Raw genomic sequence first — 13420 nt, forward strand, 5'->3', positions numbered from 1 at the left:
TGGAATCCCTGAGTCAAGGGATTTAACCACTTCAAGAACTTGCAGGATTCTGATTACATTCTAATCAATACTTGTTATTCTTCGTCTTTATGGATATAGCCATCCTAGTGGGTGTGAGTTGTTACCTGATTTGTGATTTTGATTTTCATTTCCTCCATGACTAATAATGCCAAGCATTTTTTCATAATCTGTTGGCTATTTGTATCTCCTCAGAAAAATGTTAATTCACATCTGCCTTTTATTAAATTGTTTTCTTATTTTTGAATCGTAAAACTTCTTTAATTGGTAGGTACAACTTCCTTGTGTTAAATCTCTAGATTTTGGATTAATTTTGTAGATCAATTTTGAGAGTATTGCAATCTTAAATAGTATGTCGTCTGATCTGTAAATACTTTGCATTTATATAGATCTGTTCAATTTCTGTTAATGTTTTGCAGTTTTCAGAGTACAAACTTAGTATTTCTTTTGTCAGATTTATTCCATAATCTTAACTTCCAAGATTTCTTCTTTGCCATCCCCAGTTCCATGTTTGTATGTCTTTTCTTCCACGTTCTTTCATTAGAAAACATGTTTCTTTTGCCTGGTATGGTGGTGCATGCCTGTAATCCCTGCACCAGAGAGGGTGGGGCAGGAGGATTGTAGTGAGTTGAAGGCCAGCCTGGGCTACATAGTGAGTTCAAGGCCACTCTGAACTGCATAGTGAGACCCTGTCTCAAAAAAACCCCACCACCATCACCAACAAAAACCCAAGAAAACTAAATTTGGTGTCATGCCCCACCCACCCACCCATGGGGAATCAAACCCAGGCCACTCTACTACCAAGCTACATCCCCAGCCCTTTTTATTTTTTACGTTGAGATAGTCTTGCTAAGTCACCCAGATTTGTCTGGAACTTGGAATTCTTCTGCCTCAGCATCCCAAAGTGCAGGGATTACAGGCATGTGTCACCATCTCTGCATGTCTGGGGTGGGGGTGTTCTTGCTATGTTCCCGGCTAACCTCAAATTTGCAGTCTTTCTGCATAAGGCGCCCAAAATGCTGATTTGGTCTTTATGATTTACCCTAAATTGATTGGTGCTTGTTTGTAGTCTTAGGAAAATGAGCTTTTTGTCTTTTTTTGGTACCGGGGATCGAACTCAGGACCTTGCACTTGTAAGGCAGGCGTCGGAACTACTGAGCTAAATCCCCAGCCCCTCTTTTTTTGTTTTTTGTTTTCTGAGACAGGGTCTCACTGTGTAGTTCAGTCTGACCTTGATCTCACAATGATTCTCTTGCCTCAGCCTCCTGAGTGCTGTGATTACAGAGGTGCACCACCATGCCTGGCTACCTTTTTCATTTTTCTTTTTTTCCTTGATTATAATTTATCTGTTACTCTTTTATCATCACCTTTGTGCTGTTGTCTGTATAACCATTGTTACAGACATAGTCCATCATTCTAGAAGACTATTAAAAGTCATAAATTCTTTGTTTATGTTTTTGTTTTTTTTTTGAGATAGAGCTTTGCTTTGTAGTTCAGACTGGCCTTGAACTCACTATGTGTCCTAGGCTGGCCCCAAACTCCCAGAGTCCTCCTGCCTCAGCCTCCTGAATGCTGGGATTTCAGGCATGTGCCACACCTGGCCATGTATTAATTTTGAAAATAATATTTGTTGATGGATGTACTTTGTATATTTTCACCATATTGTAGGTGTAATCATTAGTAAAGGATCAGAGTTAAAAATCCCAGCATCATAAATAGCACTCTATACCTAACAGTGGCAGTTTGTGACAGAGAGAAGCTTAAAAGGTAGTAATGTTGGGCTTTTTTGTTGAGGGAAATTTCTGTCTGAATAGAATATACTCACAATGAAAAATCAGAAATAGAGCAAGTTTTTTCTGTTCTTAATAATAACAGTTTGCTGAATAATAATAGAAAAATGTTATTCAATGTAGAGTTTTTTGAGTGCTGGGGAGTGAACCAGGACCCAGGCAAGTGCATTACCACTGAGCTACACCCCCAGCCCTGCAGTAATTATTATTGTCCACACGTGCTTCTCTACCCTAGCCTTCTCAGTTCTTTTGTCATCATGCTGTTAAGAATTACTGTCAGATTTCTCAGTCCTAGGTAGGTTTTATCTTTTTTTTTTTGGTGCTGGGGATCAACCTCAGGACCTTGCACTTGTGAGGCGCCGGTGCGGTGTCACCAGTTTTATCTTGAAATAGTTGTTTTATTAGTTTTTCCATCCTTATCTTTTTGAGGATTCAGTGGCTGTGATGGGTGAGACTTCATAAAAATTCAAGGAATATAGGAGGACCAAATAGAAGTTGGCTGCCTCACATGTCATTGTAACAATTCAGAGAGGGAAACTAAGGTTTGATGAACATCTCCTTTATATTGGGTTACCTTTTTACCTTTGCCAGTGAAACTAGAACGGGAAGCTGAAGAAGAGCGAATACGGAAGCACAAAGCAGCCGCTGAGAAGGCTTTCCAGGAAGGAATTGCTAGGGCAAAGCTAGTCATGCGTAGGACTCCCATTGGTACTGATCGAAATCATAACAGGTAAATTACTAAATTTAATTTTTTAATTTTGTGGGGCAGTTATTACGAGTTATGAAACTTAAGAATAACCTTTCCATTTGAATTTTCAAGTTCTGTTTGAAAACATAATTACTCATCACTTATTTATTGACTATTAACTATGCCAAATGGTGAGGGTTAGAGTTAATTAAGACATGTTCCTTGGCAGGGGATGTAGGTCAGTACTAGAGTGCTTGCCTAGTATGTTCAAGGCCCTGCACTGCTCCCCAGAAAAGACTTGTTCTAGCCTTTAAAGAGACTGCAAATATGAAACTTACGTGGTAGATGAAATGTAATCCAAGTAGAGTACTTTAAAAATGGTGATATAGGAGCCGGGGATTTAGCTTAGTGGTGCTGCTGCCTGCCTCCCAAGCCCAAGGTCCCGAGTTTGATTCCTGGTACCAAAAAAAAAAGTGGTGATATATTTTAAATGCATGCATTGTGTGGAACCTCAAGATAAAAAACTATTAGAAGTTATGAGTTTTAGACATTAAATGAGTCTCATTTCAAAGACTTGTTATCCCTTGCCCTGCCTTTATAATTTTTATCTGTCTGGAATTCTGAGCAAAGGAGAGGAGCTGTCAGCTGTGGTTATGAATGCTTTATCATATTCTGTAGTCATTTCTCCAGCAAAATGATCCAACAGTGCTGATCTATTCATTATCTTACTAATGCATGATTGTGATTTGTAGATACTGGCTTTTCTCAGATGAAGTTCCAGGATTGTTCATTGAGAAAGGCTGGGCACACGACAGCATTGACTACCGATTCAATCATCACCGCAAAGACCATGCAGACTCTTCCGGTGAGGATTACTGTCCCCGCAGTAAGTACAGTGTATTGGCTACAGATGCTCCTTTAATTGGTAATGGGATTATGTTCTGGTAAACCTATTGTAAGTTAAAAGTAGGGTACATATCAAAAGTTGATTGAGTACACATGACCTACCAGACCCCAGAAGCTCACAGCAGAGTAGTACACTGGAGAGTGTGTGTTTCCCCTCATGGTTGTGTGGGTGTCTGGGAACTGGTTTCCTGCTGCTGCTGCTGCTGCTGCTCGGTATTGCAAGAGAGTATAGTACCACATATTGCTGGCCTGGGAAAATAGCTGTTTCCACTGCATGTGTGCCATTTTCCCACCATTGTGAAGCTGAAAAAGCTTAAGCTCGTAGGCTACATTATTTTTTTTTTCAGTACCGGGGATCAAATTCAAGACCTTGCACTTGCGAGGCAGGCATGGTGCCACTGAGTTAAATCCTTGGCCCTTTTAGGCTGAATATTAAGGAGTCCCTTTCCTGTGTCACCTTTTCCATTTGCAAAATTTCTTCATTGCCTTTATGTAAATGTAGTTGAGTGAGGTAGGTGGACCTGACTGCATAGAGAAAAGGAGGTTAGGGACTAAGAAAGCAGAGTTGTATGTCCTTTCTCTACCTTCAAAATTTAGTTGCTCAGTATTTAGGGAGTATCTCGTAGGTGCAAAGCAATTTTTAATGTGTATGTGGGAGTACAGCAGCAAACCAGACAGACAACATCCTGAATGTCATTTAACCTAAATTATAGTAAGAGGAAACAGCAAAATAGGAAGTACTTAACTAGAAATAAATGACTCAAAGATAGGTGTGGAATACTGTCTGTAGTTCCACTTACTCAGTAGGCTGAGACAGGAGGATCACATGAGCCTTGGAGTTTGGGGCCAGCCTAGGTAACCTACCAAAGGTCTCTGTTAAACAAAAGCAGCTGAGAAGGGTCATAAAGGATACTGGTGTGTTCTTCATCTAGGTGCTGGTAATATACATGTATTTGGTATGTAAAATAAATGTATGTATACTTTGCTGAATATACATTCTCTCTTGAATTATATATGTTATGAATTTCATGAAATTAAAAAAAAAAATTTTAAACATGAGATGTCAGACTTCTGAACCTCAGTGCTACTTATATTTTGATGCACGATTCTTTGTAGTGGGAATTGTCCCATGCATTTTTTTTTTTTGGTACTGGGGATTGAACTTGGGTCCTTGCGCTTGTGCAGCAGGTGGGGAAACCACTGAGCTAAATCCCCAGTCCATCTCATGCATTTTTTTATAGGATATTGAGCAACATGCCTGGTTTCTACCCACTAGATGTCAGTAGTAAACTCAAATATGTCTCCAGTCGTTGCCAAATGTCCCCTGGGAGGCAGCATTGCTCTCTGTTAGAGCCACTGGGTTAGTATAACCCAGTGAAAATTGCTTCTTGCACATATATCATGTTGTTTTGAGAAGTCTTCACTTTTTTTTTTTTTGGTACCTGAAATCGAACTCGGGTCCTTGTGCTTGCACAGCAGGCGGTGAAACCACTGAGCTAAATCCCAGGCCCTCCTGATCCAAACTTTAAACTTACAAAATTTTTAAATAAGGAAACTACTGTAAATTTTTAAAATATAGCCCCAAACTTTATATGTTTTCATGTTGCATTTTTATATTATATGTAGATTATGTTACTTTGTAGAAAAATCTAGTTTGGTTAAACTGTAGTTACAAATAGGCAGATGGGAGAGGAGTTCACTTTGGAGTCAGGATCTTTGGACTGGGGAGAGATTCTGACTGGATGAAAGATTGTTTCATGTGTTTCAAAACCTTCTGGCTGTTGGGCATGGTGGTGCACACCTGTAATCCTGGCACTTGGGAGGCTCAGGCAGGAGGATTACTGTGAGTTTGAGACCAGCCTAGGGTACATAGTGAGTTCAAGGCCAGCCTGAACTACATAGTGAGTCCCTGTCTCAAAAAAGAAAAGCATTTAATGCATCTAACTTAACCAGTGGCATAGATTAGGAGCATAGTAGTACATTGAAGACTGAATACTGCAACCTTAGGAAAAGATGAAAATTTGAAGTATAGTCTCTACTGATGAATATCACTTTTGTACTATCATAAAGTCAGGAAAATGTTAAGTTGAACCATTATAGTAAATAAGCATCTACTAAGCATATCATATTTAACAGGCAGCATTTGTGTTATTAGTTGTTGGATTTGGTACTGGGTACTGGTAGGTTTGAAACTAGGAATTGGGTATTTACTATATTACAACTTAATGTTTTCATCTTTCTTAGGTAAGAAAGCAAACTTAGGCAAAAATGCAAGCATGAACACACATCGATCAGCACTAGAAATTGCTGTGGAGACCACCATACCCAAACAAGGACAGAACCTATGGTAATGTGAGCATTCACTTGGTGGCTTGCTCTTTTCCCTTGAGGAAGAAAATATTTAATATAATGACTTTATCTTTTTTTTTTTTTACTTTATCTGTTAAGGATGCTTTGTGTCACATTGATTTCTTGTATATCAAAACTCATTGCTTTAAAAAAAATTACCTGATTCTTTGATGAGCAGACATTTGTTTTACTCAAAGCTTAGAATTTGATTTCTCTTCCTCTAGTGTAATACAGATCTCACATAGCAGTAGAAATGTTCTTGAAGCTATTTGGTTGGTTGGTTGGTTGGTTTTTGGTATCAGGGATTGAACTCGACCTTGCGCTTGCCAGGCAGGCAGCAGAACCACTGAGCTAAATCCCCGGCCCTTCTTGAAGCTATTTGGAAATAGAAGTATTGAGAATTTTTCTTAATTAAATTTTATTAAATAAAATGTATTCATAGTAAGTTATTCATAGCTTATAAATATATAAATTAATGGATAAATTTGATTAAATTTTATTAATTGAAGGATACAATTGTATATATACCATTAATTATCCTTTATATGCACTTATGTTTCTAGGTTAAGGAGCTAAATTTTTTTTTTTTTTTTTTTTTTTGCAGTACCGGGGATTGAACTCTGGACCTTGCACTTGCAAGGCAGGCAGCAGCACCATTGAGCTAAATTTTGAGAGTCTCTTCTCCTTTTGATTGCATTAACTGTTTTAGTTGTTATTGCATATGTTCTAAAGACCATTTTTCTTTAGTTTGGGGTACAGGGTTAGTTTTTGAAGGTATATATAGAAGTGTTAAACTTTATAGACTTTTTTCATTATTATAGTAGGAAACATTGGATCCAATGTGGTAGTATAAAGCTAAATTTAGGTCTTATGGAAACAGTAAAATATTTATCTTGATTATAGATATGAGACTGAACAGATTTGGAATTCTGCTTTTCTATCTCCTACCACCAGCCCTAGACTTCTTACTCAGTGTTTGGTCTTGATTGTTTTTCAGAGTTGTAATTTCTGGTTTTGTCTCTTTAGGTTTTTATGTGATAGTCAGAAGGAGCTAGATGATTTGCTGAACTGCCTTCATCCTCAGGGAATAAGAGAAAGTCAACTTAAAGAAAGACTAGAGAAGAGGTAGGATTTTTCACCTTCTGCTAAGTGAAAAAAGCTGAACACAAAATATTACACATAGTGTGATTTCATCTATCTGGAAAACCTAAAATAGGCAACTACAGAGAAAGTAGATTGTTGGTTGCCAAGGGATAGGGAAGGGAGAGATTTGGGAGGGATAGCTGCTAACAGGTATGGGATCTCTGGGGTGATGAAGATGAGTTGGAGCTAGATAGTTGTAATAGTTTCACAACATAAAAATCCCAAGACTTATTTGCTTTAAAATGGTGAATTTGGGGCCGGGGATTTAGCTCAGTGGTTCTGCCGCCTGGCTCGCAAGCACAAGGTCCTGAGTTCAGTCCCCGGTACCAAAAAAAAAAAAAGGTGAATTTTATGTTACTTGTATTGTATCTTTAAAAAGTAGTAAAACCCTTGTTGGGCCTACAAAATAACATCCACTCCAACTAGATTTTTTAGTGCACTTTCTTTACATTGTTTCTGTCAAAAGCCATTATAAGGTTTTTGGAGTAGAGCTGCCCCTCGTTTGATTTTCATAGGTGAATTTAGGTTTGATTGAAGAGACAGTAATACCACTAAGTACATCCTTTGCAACACCACTAGACTGTGAGTAATAATGGATATGTCATACTGATTTTATGCCTGTTTAATGTGTATATTAACATAATATTAAAAGTCATAATACAGATGTATCAGCAGATTAAGAAAGACAAAGAAAATACAATACCCACGCTCAAAATGGAATACAGATACAGTAACTAGGCATGGTAGCACACACCTGTATAATCTTAGTGCTTTGGGGGGGCCGAGGCAGGAGGATCACAAGTTGCAGCCCAACCTGGGCAAATTAGCAAGACTTTGTCTCAGAATAAAGTAAAAAGGGCTGGGGATGTAGCTCAGTGCAGGGGCCTGGGTTCAGTCTCCACTGCCAGCACCAGAAAAAGAGAATACATGTATATGATAACTTCTTTTCTTTGGCTATGGCATTTGATAGATATGTGTTACAGATTGACAGTACCTCTTCTTGAACCATGTTTTTTAAATAATGTATTATTCATATATATATATATTGGTACCAGGGTTCGAACTTGGGTCCTTGTGCTTGCAAGGCAGAACCACTGAGCTAAATCCTCACCCCGAACCATGTATTTTTAAAGCTCTTGTGGATTGGTTTTTTCTTTTCTTTTCTTTCTGGCATGATTTTGAACTTTTTAAAGGCTATCAAGGCAGTTTGGGATTTACTTTCCTTTGCTAAAGTGGCATCTAATGTTTTTTTGTGTGTGTGTTTGTTTTTGTTTCGGTGCTAGGGTTCGAACTCGGGTCCTTGTGCTTGCGCAGCAGGCAGCGAAACCACTGAGCTAAATCCTCGGCCCTGTTTTGTTTTTTGGTTTTTTTTTAAAATAACAACTCCATTTCCCTTTTTTTTTTTTTTCCCCCTGGCACTGAGGATCGAACTCAGGATCTTGTGCTTGTGGCGCAGGTGCGCTGCCACTGAGCTAAATCCTCAGCCCCTCCTTTTCTATATAATGTTCCATGAGTTTATATACTACTGACTTTACCCCGATTTATCCAGTCACTTATTATGGTTATTTTAGTTGTTTCCTCTTGAGGAAAATGAAGGGGATAAGATAATGTTTAACATACCATATCAGGTTCATAGTTGAAAAATAAAAATATATATGCTGTTGGGCTGGGGATGTAGCTCAGTGGTTCTGCCACCTACCTCGCAAGCACAAGGTCCTGAATTCGATCCCCGGTACCAAATAAATAAATAAATATGCTGTTTATAAGTAAATATGTAAATGATGAAGGATATAGTAAAAGAGTGGCTTAACGGATACTAGGGCAGTTAGAAACAAAATTATTATATTCATTGAACATTTATAAAATAATCATATACCTACCTACAAAAACAATTGGAACAATTTTTTTTGTTTTAATTTATTTTTTGAGACAGGGTCTTGCTTTGTAGTGCAGGCTGGTCTTGAACTCACTATGTAGCCCAGACTGGCTTCGAACTCATGGCAGTCCTGCCTCAGTCTCCCAAGTCGTGGGATTATAGGTGTGTGCCACCATACCCAGCTCAATAAATTTTAAAAGCAGATTTACTTTCAGGGGTAGCAGTATAGCTCAGTGGTAGAGCACTTGCCTAGCTCAAGGTCCCTGACTTCAAACCACAACCAAAAAAAGAAAACTGACAGGATACATTCTCCAGTCAAATTGTAGTGATGTTATAAATAAATTCTCTGGCTGGAGATTTAGTTCAGTGGTTCTGCCACCTGCCTCACAAGCGAAAGGCCCCGAGTTCAGTCCCCAGTACCAAATTAATTAATTAATTAATTAATTCTGTAATGTAAACCAAACTGCTACTAACTTAAATATATTCCTAGATATGACTTATAGCAAAGAAAAATTATGTAGAATCTAGAAAGCAATGAAAGGAACCTCCTTTATAAGAAAACCAGTAGGGCTGGGCGTGCTGAGGCAGGGGAATCACATAGTCAAGCCCAGCCTTGGCAATTTAGTGACTTATGGAGATCCTGTCTCAAAATAAGAAAAGGGCTGGGGATATTGCTCAGTGTAAAGACTCTGGGTATAATCCTCGGTACTACACAAAATAACACAAAACAGTGGAACATGGAGTTATATTCAGAGAAATAATGTTAAAAATTTTATTATAAGACTGAAAAAAGTTTTTATCTAAGATGCTACTGAGCTTTAGTTTCCGTTTTGTAGGAAGACACAGTAGTCTGTGGCCTACCCAGGATGGAGAGTCTTACGGGAGTCAGTCTTTATTGCTGGAAGATCAGAGAATTAATTTTTACTGTGGAGGTGATCGGTTCTGAAGTTATTTGGTCAGATTTTCCACTTATATTTACATCTGTTCAGTATTGTGATGTGTTCTAAGCAGACAATTTAAAGTTATCCCAGGTTGGTAGCAACTTCTTGGCAACTAAGAAATACAAGTTCTCTGGAAGAGTGCAGCTTCACATAAGGCCTACCAGCAGTTCCCACAGATGAAACTCCAGGAAGCCTACGGTAAAAAAAGTCACAGAATATGTAAAGAAACTGGCAACATGAATGAGAATTAGGGAAAGGAATATTTGCCAGACACTGGAATTATCAAATAGAAGATAAATGTTTTTAGAATAAAGCAAAAAATAAGAGAAATTTGAAATTTTGTGCAAGAAACATGACACTATTAAATACCAAGGAGAAACAAAAAGATATCTATAAATGAGTCTTGTAGACAAAATGCATCGTGCAAGTAATTAAAATTTAAAGAGCACTTTCAAAGGTTTATTTCACCTTTTCCTTCTAGGTACCAAGACATTATTCACTCTATTCATCTGGCTCGGAAGCCAAATTTAGGTCTGAAATGCTGTGATGGCAACCAGGAGCTCTTAAACTTCTTGCGGAGTGATCTCATTGAAGTTGCAACAAGGTTACAGAAAGGAGGACTTGGATATGTGGAAGAAACTTCAGAATTTGAAGCCCGGGTAAGAATACAAGAAAACACCTTTAGAAAGGTGGAACTCATGGGAGCTCAATTTGAAATTGTTCCTTAACGCTATTTGACTTCTCAGGATAACCCCAGAAATGATATATTTGAATTTGTCTTGCAAGGTGTGCATAAAACCAGAAATTCTTTATATATGTAGATTTCTGTCCCCTTTTCATCTTTTGCTGATGATAAAAAAAAAAATGTAGTAGTTGGCTCAAAACTTTCATTTGAAAAAAAAACTTATCTTCATTTCAATGAAAGGTGGTGGTCAATTGAGACCATACTCTTAAGCAAAATAAATTGGACACACATGTTTAAATACTGCATTGTTTCTCTGGTGTGAGAAACTGAAAATAGAAATAAGGACTAAAATGTATAATAGATATTGGGAAATGGAAAGAAAATGTTCAGATGAGAAGGGGAACAAGGGAGGAAGGAAGGGACAAGAAAAAAAGGTGAAAATAGAAAGAAAAAATGGAAACAAAGCTTTTGTACATAGGAAGGGGAAAAGGGGGGGATATATCATATACAGGTGCTAATTCCCTATGATGACTGTTATCATTATGTATGCCTAAAATGTACCAATAAATGTTTTGCTATTAAAGAAAAAAGAGAAAAGAAAATTGGTAGTCAAACCGTAGTCATTATATTGTCATTTATCATAACTTTGTGATACCGATGCGTTAAAGTGTGACACATGTTTGTGTATCCTGCTTTTGACCATTCTTTACACCCAGTTACCTCGGGAGAGTTGTTTTATGTTGAACATCAATCATAGTATTAAGTGGCCTGCCTTTAAGGCCTGTATTTAAGGCCCATTTATAGCCCCCATACATTGCTCAGGAAGACCTTTGCCAGTAATGGCAAACCTTTTAGAGCTTTTAGTGATAACAGCCTGCTGCGGGATGTGTGCCATGGGTTTGCCATCACTGGTATAGGTAAAACTCTGAAGAGACCTCAGTTCCTACATTAGATAGGTTTAGGTATCAAAGCTGAAGAAAAGATTGGAAAATATCCATCAGTTATTAAAGTTTTTTTATTGATTTTAAATCATAAAGTACACATAATCCCAGATATTAATGTTTGTGGATCTTTTCAAATTACAGTCAGCCCTCTGTCTATCTGCATCCACATGTTAAGTTAACCTTGATGGAAAACATTCAAGAAAAAAATCACAACTGTACTGAGCATATACAGACTTTTTTCCTTGTCATTCTCTAAACATTATGTTAAAACTATTTACATAGCACTTAATGTATTAGTTATAAACCATCTAGAGCTTATGTGAATATATAGAAAGACGTGGTATAGATGATATGGAAATATTATGCCATTTTATATCCAGATGGGAGTGTGTTCCTGGACCAGTCCTCTGCAGATACTGAGGGTGCCTATTTGTACCCACTATGGCAATGTGTATTCTTTGGAGGGGGTGGTTTTGAGACAGGGTTTTGCTGTGTAGCCCACACTGGCCTCAGACTCAGGATCTTCTGCCTCAGCTTCTCAAGTGTTGGGATTACAGGTGTGCGTCACCATGCCTAGCTGCCTTTTTTTTTTTTGGTACTGGGGATCAAACTCAGGACCTTGTGCTTGTAAGGCAGGCCCTGGAACCACTGAGCTAAATCCTTGGTCCATAGCTGCCTTTTTTTGAGACTGGCCTCTATATTATCCAGGTTGGCCTTGAAGTCTTAATTCTCCTACTTCAGCTGGCTACGTAGCTAGGATTATAATGTGTGTCATCACTCTCAGCTTTGTGGCATATGTGTTCTTATAGTTGAATGATTTTTCTGAACATTGAATCTTTTTCCTCATTTTCTCTAGTTATAAGTAGTTTTAGTCTCTTTTACATAGTCTGTGTTTCTCATTAGATCAGTAAATTACATATAACATCTTGCACATGCAAGTTTTTTCTTAATTATAGCAGTGAATTCATATATTTCCTAGAAAATCAGATTTAAACATTTGTTTTTATTTATTTATTTTGGTGCCAGGGATTGAACTCAGTAGTACCTTGTGATTGCAAGGCAGGCGCAGCACTGCTGAGCTAAATCCCCAACCCTTTAATGATTTTTTTCAAAAATTGATCCCAGAAATGAGTTTGCAAGTTTTTCTCTTTCTTTCTTTCTTTCTTTCTTTCTTTCTTTCTTTCTTTCTTTCTTTCTTTCTTTCTTTCTTTCTTTCTTTCTTTCTTCTTTCCTTCTTTCCTTCTTTCCTTCTTTCCTTCTTTCCTTCTTTCCTTCTTTCCTTCCTTCCTTCTTTCTTTCTTTCTTTCTTTCTTTCTTTCTTTCTTTCTTTCTTTCTTTCTTTCTTTCTGTCTTTCTTTCTGTCTGTCTGTCTTTCTTTCTTTCTTTCTTTCTTTCTTTCTTTCTTTCTTTCTTTCTTTTTTTCTTTCGTGCCGGGAATCGAACCTGGGTCCTTGTGCTTTTGAGGCAGGATCCTGAACCACTGAACTAAATCCCTGGCCCTGCAAGTTTCAAATGTTACACATTTAATTTTTTCCCTAGTAGATATAGCATAAAATTATTCTTCTTTGTGGCCACAAAAATGGTAACTTTTTTTTTGTACCGGGGATCAAACTCAGGACCTTGTGCCTGAGCACAGCGCCACTGAGCTAAATCCCCTGCCCAAAAATGGTATTTCTTAATTGGCATGCCTTGTGTGACTGACAAGATAGTATGCAGTGTTTATGAGCATGATTTTTTTTTTTTTTATGAGCATGATTTTGATGAGGGGATTTGGCTGCCACTTACTCATCCATAAAATACATGTGAGGCCTAAAGGAGATTGAATATGTAAAGCACATTACCTGACAAGGAGGCAGAAAGTAAATTTTGATTCTTCTCAGTTTGTCTTTGCATTAAGACCATAGTTTACCCATAGTAGGTAGTTGTCAATTGTTGAACAACCTGAAGTAGATGACTGAACATACTGTGAAACTTTTTTTTTTTTTTTCTGGTACCGGAGATCGAACTCAGGTCCTTGCGCTTGCGCAGCAGGCGGCGAAACCACTGAGCTAAATCCCCGGCCCTGTGTGAAACTTTTGAA

General features: G+C 37.8%; 1 protein-coding gene across 3 annotated transcripts in view; it reads left to right on the top strand.

Moving 5' to 3' along the window:
• The window catches only part of Baz1b (bromodomain adjacent to zinc finger domain 1B), a 70861-nt gene that overhangs the window by 42469 nt on the left and 14972 nt on the right, over positions 1-13420 (top strand). For 2 of the 3 annotated variants that reach the window (XM_087196258.1, XM_087196261.1), the window contains 5 exons: positions 2400-2538; positions 3249-3382; positions 5647-5749; positions 6778-6876; positions 10193-10370. In XM_087196258.1, coding sequence (XP_087052384.1) covers positions 2400-2538; positions 3249-3382; positions 5647-5749; positions 6778-6876; positions 10193-10370 — 653 coding nt within the window. The remainder of the gene's footprint in view (positions 1-2399; positions 2539-3248; positions 3383-5646; positions 5750-6777; positions 6877-10192; positions 10371-13420) is intronic. The other variant, XM_087196260.1, reaches the window with a different exon arrangement.

This window comes from Heterocephalus glaber, unplaced genomic scaffold (genome assembly GCF_053883595.1).
Source record: "Heterocephalus glaber isolate CG9 unplaced genomic scaffold, H.glaber_assembly_v1.0 deba00001610, whole genome shotgun sequence".
Taxonomy (NCBI): Eukaryota; Metazoa; Chordata; class Mammalia; order Rodentia; family Bathyergidae; genus Heterocephalus; species Heterocephalus glaber.